Source organism: Mandrillus leucophaeus, unplaced genomic scaffold, assembly GCF_000951045.1.
Source record: "Mandrillus leucophaeus isolate KB7577 unplaced genomic scaffold, Mleu.le_1.0 Scaffold327, whole genome shotgun sequence".
Taxonomy (NCBI): Eukaryota; Metazoa; Chordata; class Mammalia; order Primates; family Cercopithecidae; genus Mandrillus; species Mandrillus leucophaeus.
The window spans coordinates 831,130-855,269 of NW_012103443.1; the positions used below are offsets into that span (position 1 = coordinate 831,130).

At 37.4% G+C, this 24,140-nt stretch overlaps 1 protein-coding gene across 1 annotated transcript in view; it reads left to right on the forward strand.

Moving 5' to 3' along the window:
• The first annotated feature begins 904 nt into the window (after positions 1 to 904).
• Positions 905 to 24,140, forward strand: part of TMEM26 (transmembrane protein 26) — a 47,954-nt gene continuing 24,718 nt past the window's right edge. Inside the window, exons 1-3 of the mRNA XM_011988314.1 lie at positions 905 to 1,468; positions 18,423 to 18,501; positions 23,366 to 23,479. Coding sequence (XP_011843704.1) covers positions 1,278 to 1,468; positions 18,423 to 18,501; positions 23,366 to 23,479 — 384 coding nt within the window. The 5' untranslated portion in view covers positions 905 to 1,277. The remainder of the gene's footprint in view (positions 1,469 to 18,422; positions 18,502 to 23,365; positions 23,480 to 24,140) is intronic.

Sequence of the window (24,140 nt, forward strand, 5' to 3'; positions counted from 1 at the left end):
TTCCTTTATAACAAAGAAAGAGGGAGTTTGAGGCACAAAGCTTTGGAAGGCACTAATTAATATCTAGAGAGATTTCAATAACTTAGTTTATTATATTTTAGCTATATTTGTAATTACCCTCCAACTATAGACAACTCTACAGGCTTTCCATTTACAAGTGATACAAGTTTCTTTTTAAAATAAATTTATTTGAGTAAAAATTTGAGGACATTTAAAGAAAAATGTTAAGTCAGTAGTAGTACAGGTGGTAGGACACCAAACAAGGAAACAAAAATGACGAAGGTGTTTTGGGAAACCCTGACTTCATTTCTTGTGTTGGATGCTGGAAGAAGGAGAGTTTAATTCATGGTCGTTGATCTCAAGAGCACAGGTCCTTGAATTTGGGAGTGCATGCATTTTACCTTCTAATCGCATTCCTGGCTTTATCATCCGTCGTCTCCTCCTCCACTTTCCCCTCTGCAGTCTTATCTTGCTACCCCTATATTTTTTCAGGAAAAACAAAACAAAACAGAAAACAAAACAAAACAGGGGTGTGGTGTGGTGGGGGATGGCACAATAAGGAAGTAAAAGTGACCAGGGCTACCCACTGGCCCAGGGAGGTGTGCTAAGCTCACAGAAAGCCCGGAGGGTCTGACTGCCTCTGATCCTAGGAAGTTTTAATTCTTCAAGCTGGGCAGTAACCAGGTTTCTAAAACTGCTTGGATTCTTTGGCCCTCCTGCGTCCCGGCTTCGGGTCACCATGACAGCGTGAAACGTGGGAGTGAATTAAGTAAGGAGGAAAAGTAAGGAGGAGCTGCCAGAGATGCGCTCCTCCTCCGCCTTTCTGGCTGTGCTGCACCTTGACCTTCAGTCCTCCTCCCTTCTCTTTCCGCCCCCTCGTGATGGGGAAGTTCTTGGGGACCTCACGGAGGCCCGAGGGCGGGGATAGAGGACAGGGATGGAGACTATTTGGCCCCGAGATTGGGAGGGGGGTGGGCAGCGCTGGAGAATAACGCCCAGGAGCCGGGGCAGCGCAGCTACACACTCCCTGGAAAGCCCAGCCGTCTGGAAAAGCTGGGTTTGGATTCGCCCCTCTTTGAAGAGTTCTCAGGAAGTTTGGGGGAGGGGCGAGCTGCGCACCAGCTCTACCGGCGTCGGGCGCTGAGGGTGAGAAGGGACCACGAGCAGCAGCAGGTCTCAGTGCTTGTCATATTCCTGCCCACGGGTGGGCTCCGGGCGCGCCCGGCAGGGTCCTGGGGGCGCAGGCAAGGGGCCGTAGGCAGAGTGCGCGGGCCAGCATGGAGGGGCTGGTCTTCCTCAACGCCCTGGCCGCTCGGCTGCTGTTCGTGCTGCACTCGCTGGTCGGGGTCTGGCGAGTGACCGAGGTGAAGAAGGAGTCGTGGTACTGGCTGCTCGCGCTGCTCAACCTCTTGCTCTTCCTGGAGACTGCGCTCACCCTGAGGTTCAAGCGCGGCAGAGGCTACAAATGGTGAGAGTGCCCCGGGAAAGCGAGGGCTCACGGGGCCCTAAGGTATTGTCCCCCACCGCACTCGCGGGCAGCCCTAGAGTCCATCTTCCCGCAACCCGCAGATTCTACTAGAATTTGGACCCCATTTGTCCTCGCTGGGAGCTTGGAAGGCACGAGATGCTTGCGCATCTCTTGGGCACGCCAGGGCTACCCTAGGGTCTCAGTGCAACAGTGGGAAGGCTCGATCCGTGAGCCTAGGCAAGAGTAACCCAGTCTCAGGTTTGGAAACTTGGGAGATCAGTAAAGGGAGGAAGCGCTGGTCTGTTTTGCTGAATGTGCCCCCCAAATAGGGGAGTCATGGGACAAGGAGGTTGCCATGTAGTGTGCCTTCTGAAACTGGGGTGTGTGAGTGTGCGCGGGTTACTCTGCGTGCGTGCACGTGTGGGAATGTCCTTCGCTGGGCATCAGCGACCTTCGCAAGAGCTGAGCACACGGACCACCCTCCTAAGACGAGAAGACCCTCGCTGCGCATCTGGGGTTTCATCCGCTTCCCTTCCCTCCAGCCGCAGGCGTTGCGCTCTCTCTGGCACAGCGCCAGCTTCAGGTGTCTGGGTTTGGTGGCTTTGGGGCTTGGCTAACGGCTTGCCTATCTTGCCAGGAACGGGTTGTAACGCTGGTGAAGGGACCAGCAGGTAGTAGTTCAGTCTTAACCTCTGTGTGCGAGAACTACACGCCACGTGTGGTGCTCATTTTCTCCCCGAAAGGCTTGAATGACAATCAAATAATTGAGAAAAAGATTCTCTTGCCATTGACGAAGAGCCTGTCCTAACCCCCAGAGGAATCCGTCTGGAAGTTCATCCAGAACTTCTGCAAGTTAGGCCTCTTTCTGTATTAATTCTTAAAATGGGATGTGTTTTCATATGTATCAATACATTAAAAATACCTCATGCTATGACAAAGGAGAAAATGGTATTAGGCAATTTGCAAATTACATACACAATGGCATTATAGTCATTGTATTCAAAAAATGAAACAACCCCTCTACAGTTTTACATATTAAACTACAAAATGCTTTGTATTTCCTGACAGTTCATGGAAGAAAACATGTTGACTCTGAAGATGATGTGAATCTTGCTTATATTTTCTACTGTTGAAAAATTTCTAGAATTATCAATGCTCAAATTATTCAAGAACAATTCTAATTTAATACAACCAGGATGGGAATGTGACTACTCTTGCCTCCACTTCCCCACCCCCATGAAGAATTTATTAAGCATGAGACATTTGAGGTACTTTCCAGTGTGCCTTTTGGAAATCTCAAAGAAAAATGGTGTTAGCTTCCCAAATAAGCCTCAGGGTTAAAGAAACAAAAGGGGAGAAAAGTGTTTGTTCACTCAGCAGGTCATATAACATTGATTTAACTTTGACTGAGTAGGTTTAACAAACCAGAGTGGAAATATCTTTGGTCACAGAAAGATGAAGTCTGAGGCTGAAAACTGTTCCATGGAAAATAGTCTTGCCACCAACCACCAGAGATTCTAGGAGACCTTCAACCTCAGAAGAGAGGCTTGCTCTCTCCCTCCACGAGTAGACCAGAGGCCTTAACTTGCATTAAGTCAAACACTCCTGTTGTGTATAAATCCTATACAAATGGAACTTTACCTTCGTTTCTATATCTTTGTTTACTGCTGATTGGGACTGACATGTAACTTACAACTGAGAGAGGAAAAATGGTTGGGATAAAAATGAGTGATGGTCAGTAAGTCAAGTAATGCAGGAAACTGGGGATATACTAGTGTTTAGAATATGCACCTCAAAATCAGACAGATAATGGGGTAAAATCTGGGTTTTCCTACTAGCTGTCAGACCTTGAGCAGGCTACTTAGTGTCTCAGCCTCAATTTCTTACCTGTGAATACTTACCTCATGGGCAATTAGAGAATTATATGAAATAATATATGTTGATTGGTGATGAATAAAAAAGCAATGATCTTTTCTAGATCCAAAGATTTTTCTTTATTTTCTTCTTATTAAAAATATTCTTGTATCAACTAGACACATTTTAGGTCTGCACATGTCAGATAAATTTACTTGAGCGACTAGCCAATACACCATTGGTTCCAGGCAAAAATGTTGAAAAAAAAAAATCCTCACCTTTATTTAGGAAGAACAGACCCATTATATATACTGTGCATTATAACACTAATTCAAGGAAAATCTTGCTGGCATAGTATCTACTATGCCATATTTGAAATAAGCAAATTTGAAAATAAGTAAAGAAAAAAGTTGATTGATTTGACTTAGTGTAAAATTGCAGCAACAAATGAGTCTTAGTAAATGGTCTAAAAAGGAATATGATTAGTAATGTTTTATTCTGTTGATGTTACCAAATACAACTGAGTATACAAATATGTTCATTCTTGTGGTAGACAAAGCCCACACACTATTCTGTCATAAATATGAGAGAAAAAAATCAGAACATGGGCTGCTAAAACATGTAGGAAATTATCTTTAAAACAATACGGTAACAATGAAAAAGGGCTAGATTTGGGGAACATTCCCTTTCTAGGTGAAGTATTCTGGTAAAGCAAGGTATAATTTTTGGTTTCGAGTGTTAAGAAAAAATTTCCATTAGAAAATCTAGGCTGATGGAATTAAATAGAGATGAAGCAAACACTATGACAACATCTATACCTCTATATAGAAAAATATTAATATGCATTAATCTATATAGATACATAGATAAACCTTTGTTCCATTGCTCTTATAGTCTTATATTTTGGAATCTACCCTATAGAACCAAAGGTACCCATATGTGAAGACATGAGCAAAAATATTAATATCCATCTTGTTTGTGGAAAGTAAAGCTGAAAGCATACTGATTATCCATCAAAGGAATAGTTAAGAATTGTGAAATATTCATACTATAGGCTATTTTACTGACATTAAAAATAATGAGCTAGATATTAACCACTAAACTCGAAGAATGTCCATGATATATTATCAAGACACTAAAGTTATAGAGTTGTGTATATTATGGTTACATTTTTTTAAAATGTAAAAGAATTGCCCTTTGTATCGGTTGAAAGCATTGTTTCTACAAGTTGAAGTGAGGAGTGAAGGAGAAGGAGGAGGAGAAAGAGAAGGGGAAAAGGAAAAAAATAACCTTCCGTATTGAAAATAAATAAAGAAGAATAGATTAGAATAGATTGAGTGATTGAATAAACCTGAATGATGGACATACACACAAACACACACACACACACACACACACACACACACACACACGGTGGAAAAGTTCTTTTCTTTGAAAATCAGATCCATGAACCTCCTTTGGACTACTCTGGGCTACTTTGAATATTGTCCTTTTAATTTAAATTTACACTTGGACCCAAATGAGTCCAATCTACAGAAATCGTGGAACAATGAATAGATCTATAGAGGAAAATGTGAACTAAATATTTCGAAACATAGCAAACATATGACACTTATCCAGAGAATGTTTCTTTAGCTATCCTTTGGAAAGGAAACATGGAACTGGAATTGCTGAGCTCAGCTGTCCAGGGACAAGCAACATTACGTCAACACTACTAACTCGCCAGTTGGAGAGGTTTAATTTGTTGGAATCCTATAGAATAGAGAAGGTGAGCCAACAACACGTCCCCCGTTAAGCTAAAAAAAATGTGTGCTCCTGGAGTTTGCTTTTTTCCCACCTAATATTTATCTGTTTCACCTGCGTATTTAATTACATTTCTGTAAGATGAAAATGAATATCACTTGGCTTAAGCTTTTCTTGATTTGATTTTCTATTGTCTGGGCAACAATCCAATGGATCTGTGAATTACCATTTAGGTAAAGTCAAAGAAAAGGCAACATTTCAGCTGCTTTCCAGCCAATAAAATATTCCTCAGGGATAGAAAAAAATTACTAAGATTGTGACAAGTTTGAAGCCTGTTCACTCGAAAGCAGGCATTATCTGAGAATAAGTAGAAAGCTAAGTTGAACTTACTGGCAAAAGTATACAATTTTAGGCACTGGAGCTTTCTTCCCCAGATAAATCCAAGGAAAATATCATTTGTGAGTTAATAAATAATAGCTCACCTATTTGGTCACGTTGCTTTGTTATCTCTCATTTCCTTTTACTTTATTAGGTTCAACCAGACAAGTATTTTTGAATTGCTTAATGAGCAAGCATGATATGGTACTATGCTAAACACTGCGTGACCAGACAGAAAAAAAAAAAAAAACACAAAACAAAACCGAAAACAAACACGGTTGACATTTTAAAAGGTAGCATTTTGATAAAGTGCTCAAATGTGCTGCAATGAGAATAATTATGAATATTTAGCATTTCCTATGTTCCAGAACCTTCCAAGTGTTCCACACAGATGATCCCATTTCATCCTTTCAGTATCTGGTTTATTTTGTTTCTCTGTTTTCTCCCATTTTTAGATGAGGAAACTGAGGCACAGACTTATTAAGTCATCTCTTTTGGGACCAGTTAGTTGTCAGTTGAGAGAGAAGAGTGAAAACTCCAGGTTCCCAGTCTTACTCACTCCAGCAGTTCAAAGGAGAAAGGATGTGCTGCTGATTACTGGGTCGGGAACAGGAAACTTGACAGCATTTGAGCTGTCGCAGGAAGAATGGGTGAGAGCTGTATCTGGAGAGAGGTGTGCGAAGGCCATGTAGAGACAGAACCTCCTGGGTGGGCAGGTGAATTAGGCAACCTTGAGCAGGTTTCTCTAGAGAGGGCACAGTGTTTACACTCTTCTTTCAACAACAATGTACGGAACATCTACTACATTGTGTCAGGCATTATTCAAGTACTGACAATATGGAAGTGAATAAACAGGCAAAATTTTGCCCTCGCAAACCTCACGTTTTAGTCAAGGGGCTCAGAAAATAAAGATGTAAGTAATTAATAAACAGATGAATGAATAGGTAACAGAAAATTGAACAAATGAGTGATCAGAACTCTGAAGGCCCCAGTGGTTTAGGTGACAGAGTGAGGGGGGTGTGCAGGGGAAGGTGCCACTGGATGGTCAGAGAGTCCTAACTGGGGATGTGACCTTTGAGCTTAGGCCTTCAAGAAGAGAGGGCGCCAGCCAGGCATGAGGAGGATAAGAAAAAGGGACAATCTTCATGAGCCTTCAAATATTTCTGACACACCCTCAAACGACCGATTAATACTGTTTTTCTATTCTTCCCTTTTTCTTATTATTCCAGTGTCCTTAGACTCCATGTTAAAAACTCTTCTGAATTTCTTTAACTTTACATACCTCATGTTAAACACTGTGCATTAGATATTGTCTGGATGGCTCACAGCTGAAAACAGAAAAGACAAGTTAGGAAACAGAAAGGATTCTATCCTACACTGATCTCAAATTCAAACCAATTTTGTAAAAAGCTCACTGAAATCTGTTTAGATCATTCCATTGCATTTGAAAAGTTCAGCAGTGAAATTGAAAACCTAGACTCAACAGATGCATACTGTGTGAAATTTGATCTTGATTTATAAGTTTTGAGCAATGCGGAAGAACTCTGTATGATGTAATTCTGTAGTATGTGATAATATGTACTTTCCTCCATCAAAAATGTTTATGAAAATGCCAGAGAGAAGGTTTGGAAATAAAATTCTTCCTTCCCCATTCCCCACTGCAATCTTTTTGGACCCCAGAGAGGATGACATAGAGGGATTTGAAAGGAGACCCTGTGACTTCCATATGGCCAACTTGGGCACTGGAAATTCTCTCAGAAGATAAACAATTTCTCTCCCTCTTCACACTTCATGTCCAACTTTCCTGAAATCTCTCTTTAGCTTTTTGGTGTATCTGAGGGTTTATACTACAGGCATACCTCATTTTACTGTGCTTTGCATATAGTGCTTTTTTTTTTTAAGGTTTGTTGTAGCCTTGATGGGAGCAAGTCTTGACACTGTTTTTCCAACATGTGTGTTCACTCTGTGTCTCTGTGTCAGCATTTTCTTTTTAGCAATAAAACTTATTTATTTATTTATTTATTTATTTATTTATTTATTTATTGAGACGTAGTCTCACTCTGTCACCAGGCTGGAGTGCAGTGGCAAGATCTTGGCTCACTGCAACCTCCACCTCCCGGGTTCAAGCCATTCCCCTGCCTCAGCTTCCCGAGTAGCTGGGACTACAGGTGCACACCACCACGCCTGGTTAATTTTTTGTATTTTAGTAGAGACGGGGTTTCCCCATGTTGGCCAGGATGGTCTCGATCTCCTGACCTCGTGAGCAGCCCACCTCAGCCTCCCAGAGTGCTGGGATTACAGGCAGGAGCCACTGCACTGGGCCAGTATTTACATTTTTTAAGACATGATACTGTTGCACACTTAATAGACTAGATCATAGTGTAAATATAATTTTTATATGGACTGGGAAACCAAAAATGTTGTGTGATCTGCTTTATTGAGATATCTGAAACCAAAGTATGCTTGTATTTGTTTTCTTCCTGTATGTTTGTGGGAATATGTGTTTTATATCCTGAGTCTTGAACTCACTGCAGAAGGATGACTTAAATGTGTATCATTTTGGGAAGCACACACTGAATGTTATTAGCAAATGGCTTTGCTTTTAGTAATCCAAGTCATGGTTTAGGAAGAAGAGTCTTCTTCAAAAATTAGTACCGTGCATTACTCCCAAGAAGTCGTATTTCCTTCTTTTGCCTCACAGAAGACTTCAGACCAATGTAATAATTATGTCTGCAAGTAGAATGGGAGCTCCAAGAAATGGAACCACTGAATGATGGCCATGCTTTCTTTATGATCATGTTCAACTGAGACACTTAGAACTGAAAATTAAGGTTACTGATATATTTTTTTCACTTCTTGTACTTGACTGGAAAAAAAACAAAGTATAAATTAGCATGGGCAGCTCCTATAAGTCAGCATAAATATATTCCTACTTTTAAATTTCATGCATTTCTTCTCATGGCAGTGACATTATGCATACAGCATCAGGACAAATCTGAATAGCTTAACTTTTTTCCAACAGTGGAAAATTCACATTTACGTCAAGGTTTATTCTCCCTATGTGTATATTCCCCACTACTCTGGAAATTCCTATAAAGTCTTGGTACTAGGACAATTAGGCCTTCAGTATATAAAATGTTTTGTTAAAAATAACAGTTTCTTTCCCTTTTTTTAAAAACTAAATTTTTAATGTAGGCACTTAATGAAATGTACTTTCTTGGAAAGTCATATTGAAATCATATTAAGAATATAAGGCTTGTTAATGTAACATGCCAGGGTGAACCCAAATTTTGTTACTTTTCTCTGAATATAAACCTATTACCTATAGTTATTCAAGGAGATGGGTTACATTTTATCTTTGTTTTGTCTGACTTACCTCAAAGAGGTCGATAATGTACAACTGACTTAATGTTATCCACTTATTAGAATAAAAATCAATCATCCTTAAGCACATAAGGAGGTCCTCTAACATCAGTGCTGCTGTAGCCCTGGATGAGGGGGTGGGGCTGTTCCTGTAGTGTTCCTTTGCTTTCTTATTTCCCAGATTGAGCTTCCTGTCCCATACACATTTTAATCTACCTCAAACAGCCTCAAAATAAATTAGCTGGTGCCATTCTCAGACAGTCTTCTAATACTAGTGGTGATGATGGTGATGAAGGTGATGATGGTGATGATGATAATGGAGGTAGTACCACTTATCAATTATTGGGTACTGACAATGCTACAGCCTGCTTTCTTTCCCTTGTCTCATGTAATCCTTACATTGACTCTATAAATTAGTTGCCATCTTAATTACCATTTTAGGGTGAGTACACTAATGCACACCAACACTAAATCATTTATCCAAGGTCACAACTGATAATAATAGATAATGAAAACAATTCCTAGCATCTGGTGAGCACTCACATTTATTGAGCCAGGCATTGGCATTGCACGCATCAACTCATCCAATCCTCACAATAGCCCTGGTAGTGTCTTTACACCTCTGTTTGCAGATGGGGAAGCTACAGCTTAGAGGTCTGGAGAAGGATTCTTCTTCCCAGGATTGAAAGCTTGGTAATCCTGTGTTAAGTCTTCCCCTTACTCCATCAACCTATTTCTTACTTTTTGTATTCAGTAACTACATTACTACGTAATTTTTAGGGTCAAGGATTGTCTGTAGTAGAGAAAGCGTCAAAGTTTTGTTGGTGGTGTTTTTTTTCTGTTTTTGTTTTGTTTTGTTTTGTTTTAATTATGTAGGTAAAACTCAAGTCACCTGCTAAAGGAAGACTGCGATGATTTTGCTTAGAACACAATGTAGGGAAGTCCACACTACATACAAGAGTGTCTGGCTCAGATGCACTCTTGCACAAGCAAACATTCTTGTAAAACCAAAACAGGATGTAAAATGAAGAAAAGGGGGAAAATTCTGGACTATTTTAACTTTTGTCCTAAAAAGCCAATCTCCTCTACAGAACAGAAATAAGTACTACTGTCTTTACTTAGAATGAAATAAACTAAAGCCTTACACAAAGAACAATTATAATGCATTTTATTTTCTCAGAGAGCATTAAAGTTCCTGTAGTTGGCAGCAATATAAGTTCATTTGTTCATTAAATAAGCATTTATTGTACCAGATGCTGTGATGGTGGTTTTATAAAAAATAGAAAATATATATAGTTATATGAAAACAATATAAAATGACATTTAGAGAACCAAATAATTTTTCACAAATTAAGTCAGAGAGTGTGGAAAGCCTGCAGAATCAGGATACAATCAGTAAGGTAGGCTTGTTGACAAGGAACATTTCAGAGGTAAATGATTTCTGAGGTACTGGTGGTTATGAGTGCAGAAAAGAAAGATGTGCTTTTCAGGTTGAAAGAGTATCATGATGGTGATAGTTAGGATTTCAATTGGAACAATTCATTTAGGAGGATGCCATGATTTTCTTTTGTTCTAAAATATTTTATGAGAAAGATAGTATGTAGATCCTCAAATGAATTCATATTAACTAGTTTAGTAATAGTGAAACATATTGCTGGAGTTTGTGAACAACTTCAGTTGTAATAAAGCTTGTGCTTGCTTTAGGCCTACTCTTGGAAAATTTTAGACTGAGTGAAGTATATGGGGTACTAATTTTGCTATCAGTTTATATCATTATTTGGGAATATGACTTTATTTTTTTAAATTGCAACAACAAACAATGAAAATTATAATTAAGAGTCACATTCAGCAGTATCTTTTCTTTACAAAACCTAAATGTAGACAATCTTCAAGGGCTTTGGAAATACAAAGAAAGATTTCATTGCAATGGATTTTCTCAACCCATTTGAAATTCCTCCTTGTCTCTTCTGTCATTATTTGTCTGGTGTCCTTAAGATCACTGAATAAACAAACCTATCAACTGATCTTGGCACTTTTTTCTTTTTTTTTGAGACGGAGTCTTGCTCTGTCTCCCAGGCTGAAGTGCAGTAGCATGATATCGGCTCACTGCAAGCTCCGCCTCCCAGGTTGACGCCATTCTCCTGCCTCAGCCTCTCCAGTAGCTGGGACTACAGGTGCCTGCCACCACGCCTGGCTAATTTTTTTTTTTTTTTTGTATTTTTAGTAGAGATGGGGTTTCACCGTGTTAGTCAGGATGTTCTTGATCTCCTGACCCTGTGATCCATCAGCCTCGGCCTCCCAAAGTGCTGTGATTACAGGCGTGACACACCATGTCCGGCCTGATCTTGGCACCTTTTAAAACATTCTCATTTATATTCAGTTTTCCATTTTGGGGGGAATTCTCGTTAGCTCTTGGCCATTTAGTTGTGGCTTACTTGCCAGGGGACAGGCACTTGCAAAGGGCTTTGGGAAGGGAGGTGGTGATGAGGGACATGCTAGTCAAGAAGATTAATGGGTGGTGGCTGGGGTCACACTGGTGACTTCCCAGGCATTCAGAGGCTTTGTGTTCTGTAAAAGCACTGGGTTCACTTTGAGGAACTGAAGAGAGGTAGAGGAAGTACTGAGGTTGTTATATTGGTCATCATATTCCCCTTACACACTAACAGAAAGCCCTTGCCAAGCAGCCTTGATGGAAATCGTACATGTTAAGGCCCACTTAGACAAATGAGTCTACATGTAAGAAGGACAAACAACCTTTGCATTGTTAGACAGGTTTAGGGACTTACAAAAGAATATCATGACCTAGTTTTTTGATTTCCATGAAAATAAATTTTTATAAATTGCTCCAGAAATTTTACTGAGAACATGCAAAATCTCACTTAACATGAGATTTTGAAACTTGTGTCTAGTATTCTTACAATTTCACTCTGTTTTTGTAGAGGAGAAAATATTGAGAAATGAAATACAAATAAAATCTGGATTCAATTAAAGTACATTTTGAATATTATTTTTGCTTCACTTAAATATTATCCATTTTCAGATATATACATATGATGAGAAGACAGAGAAAAACTAAACAAGGTAGTGATATGGCTGATTTTTCTTCCATAGGCTTATTTATATTGTTGTTTGTTTATAAAAATGAGTGGATGATATTTTTTCAATAAGAAAACATTAATAATTGTCATTTTTAGAAAGAGGAAAATGGAATCCTAATTCTAGACTAATGGTGAGTCAAAGTAAATAAAATTTACTACAGGGCTAAATTGCTAAATGTCATGACATATCATTTTGTAGAAAACATTATAATTTGTTGAAATGACAACTTTGTACGGTAAATAATATTTTACTTTTGGATGAAATGAACTGACAAAAGCAATGAGTAAAGCTTTTCAAGAGCTTGGAGCAGTGTCTAATATGTGGCAAGACCTATATATACACACATATACCTATATATTTCATAAACAAATAAAACAAAACAAATGAATTTTTAGATAAACAAGTAAATATATAAAGAAAAATTCCTTTGAGATGGTGCTCCTGTTTGTGTACTTGGGACAGAATTGGTAGGTAGGCTGAGAGATATGGAATTAAAACAAAAAAACACAACTTCATGGAAAAGAAAGATTTTAAGAGGGTTTTATATGAAAAAATAGTTGAACAATGTAATTTGACATTAAAGAATTCATTTTGGACAACTTTGGTATTCTGACAGGTAATTGGGATTGTAATAAATCTGAGTTTCTAAGGGCAGATAGCTCACTGGTAATAGGGTATTGTCCATTTGTAAAAATTTTTCACTTGGACATGTCTTAGTCATTGAATCATATACTTATCAGCTTTTTATCAGTCCAATATATTGTACGTTTATAAACAGTTATCCAGAAACCTGATATAAATGATTTGTGAGTTGGCCAGACCTTTCCATGGTATTAGTCGTCATACAAGGTACTCCATATCTCCTTACTCTTGATGCCATCAAGACAAAGACTACAATAAAATCTGGTTTATTAATTTTTAAACTTCACACTCTTCTTCTAAAAATGAATTGCACTGACAACACATGATCAAGAATACTGCAAACCCTCAAAATAATAATTAGTGGCAATGATATCACGCTAAAATATTACGTTTTTCATAGGAGCAGAACATATAGAATTAGTTTTCGTCTGTAAAACTTCCAATAAAAATCAGTTTATGATGATATTTCAAGAAGAAATTTTTAGTCAAACCAGCAACAGAGTGTCAAAAAAGTAGAAACTGTAAATCAACCAGAGCCTTATCAAATCGCTAAATGTTTGTGGCAAGCTCATCATATGCCAGATACTCTGGAAGGAGCAGAGAGTATACGGCCAGCCCTTCATATATGCAGGCTCCTCACCTGCGTATTCAACCAACTGCAGATCAAAAATATTTGGGGAAAAAAAAATACAACAATGTGACACTAAAACATAATACAAATAAAAAACAATACAGTACAGCAATTATCTACATACCATTTACACCTATATCAGGTATTATAAGTAATGTAGAGATGATTTAAAGTATAGGGAGGATGTGCATAGGTTTTATGCAAATACTACACTATCTTATATAAAGAAGTTAGGCATTCATAGTGTTGCTACCTGCGGGGTTTCTAGAACCAATCCCTCCCAGATACTAAGAGATGACTGCAATTTTGAGCAGACAGACCCAGTTCTGGTGCTTGCATTATTTAGAATTGCTTGGAGTCAACACTTAAATGATATCAAATACACACACATCTACATATGCACATATGTAATTCTAAATATTGAAAATTTATGGCCCAGAAGTGACCAGAGAGGTCTAATTTAGACTTAAGGAATAAGGAAAGTTTTCTGAAGTCCCATATAACTGATATGTGGTAGAGGTTGAGGGATAAAAGACTACAAATAGGGTGCAGTGTATATTGCTCGGGTGATGGGTGCACCAAAATCTCACAAATCACCACTAAATAACTTACTCCACTAAATAACTTACTCATGTAACCAAACACCACATGTACCCCAATAACTTATGGAAAATAAAAAATAATTTAAAAAATAAAAATAAAAATAAAGTTTAAAAAAGTAGGAGAGGCGGGTATTTCTAAAGAGAGAAATACGTGTGTGAGGGCTTCAGTTAGGATAGCACTTTGGTTTTTTTTGAGAACTGGAAGAAGAACACTGTTACATGAACACAGTTGGAAGAATGGCAAGCAACAGAGCCCAAGAGGTGGGCAGGGCCCTGAGTGGGCAGCATCTTGTAGGTCGTGATGGGTAAATGCTCCATGCAAACCATGGCAGTGTGACAGTAATTGCCTCAACATTGATTGTGAAGTTAGGCATAATGATGTTTGTATTCAACAGTACAAAGAAAAGGACCCTTGATTCAAGGAGTTTTATATAGGTTTAGTTTTTTGTTGTTGTTTTTTTTTTGTTTGTTTGTTTTTGCTTTTTTTTGAGACAGAGTCTCGCTCTATTGCCCAGGTTGGAGTGTGGTGGTGTGATCTTAGCTCACTGCAACCTTCACCTCCTGGGTTCAAGCAATTCTCCTGCCTCAGCCTACAGAGTACCTGGGATTACAGGTGCAAGTCACCATGCCCGACTAATTTTTGTATTTTTAGTAGAGATGGGGGTTCAGCATGTTGGTCAGGCTGGTCTCGAACTCCTGACCTCAAGTGATTCACCCCCCCTTGGCCTCCCAGAGTTCTGGGACTACAGGCATGAGCCAGTGTGCACGACCTTATACAGGTTTAGTTTTGAGAATCATGGTTTAAAAATATAAGTCATTATAAATTATATGAAGAAACAGTGTCCTAATTGGCTGTCCTCTAAGAGTCCTTCATAAGCATAAGTAACAAATATGTAGCCATGAGTACATTTTCAGAGCTGAGTCTAGGGAAAGCAGCAAGTACATTTGTTGAGCACCTAAGGTGTCAATCTCATGGCACACATTGTCTTATTTAATCCTCATAACCACACTATGAGATGGGTATTGTTTTCTCCGTCTTACAGATGAGGACATTCAGTTTCAGGGAAGGTTGTGAATTTCCAAAGATGAGTGCATGGAAAAGGCAGGATTCAAATTTGAGTCTTCTAAGTTTCTGAAATTTATACTGGGTCTTACTAACATATAATATTTCAAGGGTCATAGCTAGAAGAGCTTACTTGATACCAGACCTCTTGAAATGAAAGATCATCAGTAGTCTTTATTCACTTTATTTGTTCAGTCCTTCCTTCCTTTATAAATTCAGGCATTCAAATATTTAGGCATTTGCTTAATAAGCATTAATTTGAGACTTAGTAAGACACTATGATTCCACTGGGGAGAAGAGAAAATGAAGGAGTGGGAAGAGGAAAGAGATATAAAGATATATAAGACTAAGGACCTTTCTTCATGGAACTTATGTTAGGAAAGCAAAATCTAATATACATGTAACTATAAAACAGTACAGCATGTGTTGGGCCACAAGAGAAATACAGGTTAAGATTAATTCCTGCTGTGCCTTTCAAATACAAGTAGAATGGTGGTGGATAGATGTGCAAGAGAAAGCTTATTTATTCCAAAATATATTTATTCCAAAATAAAATTTATTGCAAAAAGCTTATTCCAAAATAAGCTTTCATAATTTTGGGAGATATTTGCTGTAAAACCATTGCAGAACCTCTCTGCTTAGATTAACCAAACTAAAAGAGCAGAGAGCACTTTGTTCTTACCAGAGACACATGGTTAGTTAAACAAGGCTGAGAATTGAGTTGAATATAATTAATTCTTGGGCCCTCAATATGATTCCTTTTTCCTAACCCCTTTCTTCATTAGGTCAAATAATCTAATAAAGAGGATTGAAGTGAGAGGAACTTTCCAAAGCATTTTGTTTGTTTTATTTAACATACACAGTTAATACTGTGTAACTACTGTTAATACTGTGTAACTACTGTTAATACTGTGTAACTACAGTTAATACTGTGTAACTACTGTATATACACAGTTAATACTGTGTAACAGTTAATACTGTGTAACTACTGAGTTGCTCAACTTGATAGGATGTGGTAAGGGAAGAGGAAGGAAAAGTGGAGATAAGACCAGATAATGAAGTCTTCGAATATCAGATTATGGAGTTTAGATTTTCTATTAGGCAACACAAAACATCTTGAATCTTGAAGTTTGTTTGTTTATATAACCAGTTTCCCAGTTAGAGGAAATACGTTGAAACAGGATAGTACTTTTTTCCAATTATAGAAATAAATCTTATGCATAGATGATGTTAAGGGTGTTGTTTGTTTTATTTTTAACCTTTTTCAAGAGCTATTATATGTTCAGGCTATGGTTTCCCTAGATTATTATTGTTACATTATTGTTAGGGAGGGGTTAGTCTCAAAATTAATCCCAAGAGACTCAACAAAATTGCAATCCAGCCAACATTTGATGTCTCCAAACAAAAATATGCATATTCCTACTGTCCCTCTGACCTAGAATTCACTTTCTTTCCCAGTTTCACAAGGGAAATACTATCTCCTGATGTTTCCTTTGATATGTGAGGTCAAAAAGTTAATTGTTCTTTTCTTTTTAAGAGCATGCTAAACATGGGCTTTTGATATCTCTCTACAGCTTCACCATCCTCCAAGACAGATTTTAATAATATCATGACCCATAACCTTTTGTTTCGAAATTGGTTTTCGCAGGAAATCAAAGGTGGGGGAGTATCTATATTAAATATTGATTTTTTAAGAGACCTCTCTTTCTCTTGCCCTTTCTCCCTTCCTTTCTCTAGAAGTTGAAAAAATTTATTAGTGAAAGAATTAATAGCCTTTAAAAATATCATTCTAAATTTTCTCTTTTCATTTCACTTTTCTCTCCTGAATTATAATAACATAGTTTGGGTAACATTTCATCTCAAATAATTCTACTTGTTGAGCAATTAACATTTCTATTTTCTAGGTCATTTCAAACTATTGCTGTGTATTAAAAGCATTTTAATACAATTATAGTGACATAACTTTGACTTTGAGATGTTCTGTAATGCAAGAGTCCTCTAAAATAAAGTTCAATTTGTTTTGTTTGCTTGTTTGTTTGTTTTTTCTTGAGACAGAATCTTGCTCTGTTGCCTAAGCTGGAGTGCAGTAGCCAATCTCAGCCCACTGCAACCTCTCTGCCTTCTGGGTTCAAGCAATTCTCCTGCCTCAGCCACACAAATAGGTGGGATTACAGGCCCACACTACCATGCCTGGTTATTTTTTTGTATTTTTAGTAGAGACAGGGTTTCACTATGTTGGTCAGGCTGGTCTCGGACTCCTGACCTCAAGTGATCCACCTGCCTCGGCCTCCCAAAGTGCTGGGATTACAGGCCTGAGCCACTGTGCCTGGACCAATTTGAAGAAATAAATTTGGAAAGTATGTTATTTTTCTTATTTCAGCATTTTAAGGAAACATTTATGTTGTACCATGTCTGATAATAATACTAGTAATATCTACCTATTATTGAATTCCCACCACTGCCAGGCACTGCTTTACAGGAAGTAAAATAAAAAACTCTGTGAGATGAATGTAACTGCTGAATTGTGCCCCCTTCCAGATTTCTAGATTTAAGTCCTAATCCCAAATGTGACAATATTTGGAGATTAATTTGGTCATTAAGGTTAAATAAGGTCATAAAGATAGGGTCCTAATCCAATAAAACTGAAGGCTTTATAAGAAGAGGAAGAGACAGATATCTGAGGACACGTGGAGAAGGCACTGTCTACGTGTCAGGAAGGGAGCCCTCACCAGAATCCCGCTCTTCTAGCCCCTTAACCTCAGCCTTCCAGCCTCCAGAGCTACTGAGAAAATTAATGTCTGTAGTTTAAGTCACGTAGTCTATGGTATTTTTGTACAGCAGCCTGCATTGGCTGATATAGTGACATTTTTGTGGATTAGGAAACAAACTGAGAGGTCAGTGCCAAAACCAGCATTTAAACCTGAGTGTGCTGGATCACAAAAGTCCACTCTTCAGATTCCTCTCTGAATTTTGAATGAGAAAACAGTGAATATAGATATCTTTAAAAAATACCAAAGGCTTACACTGTTGGTTGTTTGTGTTTTTATTTTATAGGTTTAGCAAATCACGCACAAAGCCAATGGGTTACTCTCATTCTTAGTCCTTATCATCTGATTTTTGTGTTCTAGCACCATGTTATTGTTTGAGCTCTCAGAATTCCAGGTTAATGTTGAAAAATGTAGCCAAATCTTGAAATTGTAATGTCTAATAAATCCAACATTTACTGCTGCTGTGTTTGCTTTTTGTAAAACATATGAAATACAAAATATCCAGTGTAGTGCCTGAAACTAATTGGCAGTGTCCCATTAAACCATATCAAAATTAATGTCTATTAATTGGATTAGAAATTCAGTGAGAATGACAGCTACTAGTGCCTTTTACAGTTACTTTGTTTCTTTGTAATCCATATGGCGGAAATCACATAATGCTTTTTCCTTCATTGAAATAAACACTTGAGATAAAAAGGTTCGACTCAATGTGGTCAGAGTATGTGCATTTGTTTTTCATTCTTCCTCTTAATTTTTTTTTGAAAAATTAGCTTAAATTAGCTAAACTATTTTTTCTTCTCTCTTTTCACAGGTTTTCGCCAGCCATATTTTTATATCTGATTAGCATCGTTCCATCATTATGGCTTCTTGAATTGCACCATGAGACCCAGGTACCTCTTTTTGGAAAGTAGGAATTGACATATTCAGCAATAAGCTACTTTCACAGTATGATCCAATTTATTTCAGGAATGCACTTTTCTAAGTAACTGGAGTTATCAAGAATTGAATAAATAAGAGGCTATCAGCAAAAGGAAGTGAATCCATGATTTGCCAATAAAAGCCCCAATAAAAAATATTACATTTTTGTAAGATTTAGGATTATATAGTGAATTAACATTTTGTGTTAGAGATCTTATTACTAAGACTTCCCCTGGCCCCCATCCTATAGGTAGTGGCCTACAGGTAGAGTTTACCTGGGGGTGTGGAAATTTGATTTCAATCCTTCCAGCTTCAGTGAGTTTCTATGTTGTGCTAAGAATGGGCACGCCTTAATGATCTGGCATTCTGTAAAGTGACACTTAGGAATTTCAAAGACAGAAACAAAACCCTTATCTGTACTCAGCTATATAAATACAATTAAACTTATAGGAGCCATTTAAAATAGTCTGTTTTAAAATGAAGGTTATACAGATTACAGGAGATTAATTTTTGGGAGTCCCACGGGCTGCCTTAGTAAAAAAGAAATTCTTTTCTAGAGCCCTGAAACTAAGATTAAAGGAGAGGAGTCGTAGGACCCACCATGTGGAAGGTGGGTTTATATGTGTTAGAAGATCACATTGTCCTAAAAATAAAATAGTAGCTTCCGGCCGGGCGCGGTGGCTCATGCCTATAATCCCAGCACTTTGGGAGGCGGAGGCGGGCGGATCACGAAGTCAAGAGATGGAGACCATCCTGGCCAACATGGTGAAACCCTTTATCTACTAAAAATACAAGAATTATCTGGGCCTGGTGGCACACACGTGTAGCTTCAGCTACTCGGGAGGCTGAGGCAGGAGAATCGTTTGAACCTGGGAGGTGGAGGTTGCAGTGAGCCGAGATTGCATCACTGTACTCCAGCCTGGCAACAGGGCAAAACTCCGTCTCAAAAAAAAAAAAAAAAAAAAAAAAAAAAAAAAAAAGTAGCTTCCAGTAAGAATCCCTAATTTATTACAGATATTTTTAAAACAGTTATTTTCTACACAGACAGCTCTAATAAGCAGTCTCTAGGTTGGGTGCAGTCATATACTGCTGTTGATGTTCCTGTTCAATGCTGGGGAGGCCAAATTACTAAAGTCCATCAGATTCCAGCTTTGACTTCATAGTTCAGGTTACAGGACTACATTACAGAGAAATGTAGTTAGGACCTAGTAATATTTCGGCACCTTCATTGATAAAATACTTTTAAAAAGATCTGCGAGAATTTGGACTTACATAGATTTCTTTGTTATAATTGGTCATTTTATAGCAAGGTTAAGCCTCCAATATGTAACCCTATCTGCCTCCAATGTATAACCTTATCTGTAAAAGGCTTGCTCCAAATTATAGGCACACAAAGGGGAATTTAGTTCTGTGGACTACTTTTGAAGAATTCCACAAGCAAGTACCAAGAATGTAGGGATAAAGAAAACATTTTTCTCCCTTTAATCTCCTGCTAAAAATCACTAAAGTCATATAGACTATTCCTATGTCTGTAGCAAAAGTGTTTTTGTAACTGTATGTTTTTGGTTCAAGTTATCATAGCTTTTTAAAACTATACTGTAAAGAGTTAGGGGACTGTTTCAATCTCTACTACTTACTACTTTCAAGGGTATGAAAAGAAGCTCTAGTGATTTGAATCAATTGTTTCTTTCACATCCAATTCTATGACATGGCTATCATACACAATAACCATTCATTTCCGTAAATGCTTTTATAATATAAATTTGTTGCACAATTAATTGATATACAGGTCAAATCCCATTACAACAAATAACGTGCAACCAAAAGCTCCCTTTTTAATAAAAAAAAGATTTTTGAGCCCCAAGCAGTAGCTCTCTAATTTTCATACTACAAAAGAAATTGAACCTTTAGTAGTAATGGATTTGACTCATTTTGACACTGAATTAAAATGAATGCCCAGAGATTGAATTGGGCAGACTGAGCAGAAATGAAAGTAGAAAAATAGTAAGAGAGAAAGAAAGCATTGGAATTGCAGTTAAAGGAAGAAGAAATGGCAGAATAAAGGGAGTTACAGCAATTCTTCTAGTGTACTCATTTAGAACATTTTGGGAGTGATAATAATCACTTTTCTTCAGGTAGTCTCCTGTACTTTCACAAATGTTTTCACATATATGGACCCAACAACTACAGAAGTTAGGCATGATGCGTACATTTCTATTTGAAAGACGAGGATCCTGAGGCTCAGACAGGTTAAGTAATTTTCCTAAGTTGATACAGTAAATACACAGTAATGCTGAGGCCTAGAACCTAACGGATATCTAGTCCATTAAACCATATTGCCCTTCTCAGCTATCTGTTCTGTATTTTAGAGGCGTTTGCATCAGAATTATCTGAGTTGTTCATTGTAGAAAAGAGTAGTTTAATTTTCTTTCACATTTTCCCTTTACTCTATATACTATATGTTCTAACCCATGACTTGGCATTAGGAAAACATCCTGACCTATTTCATGAGACATTTCTCCTAGATGACTAATTTCTTACCTTCATTGCTGAATCTGGTTGGGTCTACATGTATGGGAACAAAACGTTCATGACAATGATTGTGACCTTAGCTCTCAGGTCCATTTAAGAAGTGACAAGATTAAAGTAATGGAAACATTCTGGTCTTCTTGTTGTCACAATTTCTTGGACACAGAGGAATATTTTTGAAGCTAATAAGAGTTTAATAGACACAGCCTATTAAAAAAAAGGCATGTTGATACCCCGATAATCTATGTGAACTCACCTATACAAGGCAGCATGTAAACAGTATAATCCCCAAAACAATACAAGTCAGGCTAGGTTTTAAGAGTGAAGTCACTTGTTCATTGCAGTCCCAATGTAGAGGCCACTTGGAGGAAAATCTTACCAATCTGTGACAAATAGAGTAACAGGAGTGGAGAGCAACTCAGATAAGTCTTAATACCATAATATGGACTATGAAGCTATTTGCTTCCACGTTATCTTCTACTGCACTAAAGCATGGCCTTTTTTCTTAAATAAAAAGATGTTTATGTATTTTTAGTTTTAAGAATGTCAAAAATATATTAAGGTCACCACTTTTAATACATAGTCTGTTTTCATGCCTACAGAATGGTCCAAATGTTTTTCCTATGGAAATAAATAAAGTCACCAACAGGCTTTGCAATGAAAATTTGTTGCTTGGTTAAAGATTTAATTTTTATCTTCATTACCTGTTTTTGGAGCCTTAGCTGCACACATATACACACACACACACACAGTGTGCAAACAACTGTATTTTTGCTCCTACAGATATGGCATATGGCCATTTTTCTTAATTATTCTTGTCATTTCAACGATAATACTAGTTGTTTGGATAGAGGGTAGAAAAAACAGCTTCTTGCAGACTTTCTTTTCTGCTTTTTCAAGTAGCTTATAGAGTAGTCGATGATGTATCCAGAATGATTAAGAAAAATACACTTTTTACAGCTTTAATTTTTTTAAAAAATAAGTCCTCTCTAAATACAAATGTGTGATCGTGGATGTATGGTGGTTGTAGTGGTGGTGGTGGTGAATGTGTGTGTGTGTTTCAAAATATGTTAGCACTGCAGATGTTTGAAAAACCTTCAACTTTTTTTTAAGCCAGTTTGTAAAATATGCATTGGGTACAGCTACATTTTCAAGTGTCACCCCTTTCTTCTCTTATATAATTTTTCCTTCTCTTACCTCGGATTCCCAGCATACGGTGGATAAATATCATGCACAATTCACCTGCAGAAATTCTCATACAAAATGAAGAAACAAAAAAGGAAAAATGCCACTTTTTATGTCTATTGTTGAATTTTCCATAAACCTAAATTGGCTTTTACACTGTCAGTAAAATGTATGTTTTGGTGGGTGAACATGCTAATTTTTTAGGTTGTTTCAGTGCTTGACAGGATTAAAAATGATTGTATTATTTACTTAATATGATATTTTAGATAAAGAGTCTTCTGGATAAGAAACAAACTCTTAAAATACTATATACACACACATATACACACACAGACACACACTGTGGAATACCACACAGCTATAAAAATAGCTAAATCATGTCCTTTGCAGTAACATGAATGAAGCTGGAGGCTAGTATTCTAAGCAAACTGACACGGGAACAGAAAACCAGATACCACGTGTTCTCACTTATAAGTGGGAGCTAAAAACTGAATACACATGGACACAAAGATGGGAACAACAGACACTGGAGACTACTTGAGAGGGGAGGGATGGAGGGAAGTGTGAATTGGAAGGCTGCTTCTCAGGTACTCTGCTCACTACCTGGGTGATGGAATTCTTTATACACCAAGCCTCAACAACATGCAATTTACCCATGCACGTGAACCCCCAAAACCTAAAATAAAAGTACAAAAAGAAAAAAAAAATCACCATAATTTCCTTGACCAGGATCATATATGTTTTATTGTTGTCACTGGTTATTTGTTTGGTTTTAAATTCTTGCAGGGTTTAAGAAAGGAATCTCAGTTACCAATCTATACATTCTACAGCTCTCTGCAATGACTCAGTATTTGCATCCTCATTGACCTAAGGAAAAAAAAAGATTTTGTATAGTTGACACTCTTTTCATATAGATTAAAAAGTGGATTTCCATCTCAGGCCTATATTCTGATTTTTGGAAATGTTTATGTATATGCTGTATAAACTTTGCATATCTGCTCATAATCTCTTGAACAGATTGAACTCTATATACTATATATTATGAGACATACTGTATGTTTTGAGCTCTACCATATTGTGCTAATTTTTTGCCACAATTGCCTTCCCCGACCCCATTCTTAGTATTGCAGTATCCAGGCTGAAGGAACATCACAGAATATCAGCAGAAAAGAAGTCTTCAATCAAACATTGACATCCAATGAACAAATCAGTAGAGCTGATGATCTCATTGAGACGGTGAGAGCTTTTCCACTGTACATTAAAGGATCTAGCAAATGGTGGACTTGGCATAATCCTCAATTACCTGCTATACACCTCTCCCAGCTAATTCTTTTCAGAAGAAAGTTATCCATTATTTGGCTCATGAATTCACAAAATAATTACATTTTTAAATTATTAAACATATTTAATATGCATAAATATATACATTGATACATTATGTATAAATAGATACATTTAACCTGCCTCATTAAGGAACACTTAAAGAGGATAATGTGTGCACAATGAGAGACATATACATTTATGAAGCAATGATATAATTAAAAAATTGGGATATGATAATTTTAAGACTTTCTTTTTTAGAGGAATATTAGATTCACAGCAAAAATTGAGAGGAAGGTACAGAGATTTCCCATATACTCTGTATTCATGTACAGCCTCCTCATCCATCAATACCCTGCACCACAGTGGTGCATTTGTTAAAACTGATAAACCTACATGACATTGTTGTGGATGCCAATAAAAATGGCATTTTGTTTTTAATTTCAAATTTCACTTATTCTTTGCTGGTATATAGGAAAGAGATTGACTTTTGTATATCAACCTTTTATCCCACAACCTTGCTATAAACGTTTACTAGTTCCAGGAGGTTATTTTTTTTTTTTTTTTTTTTTTTTTT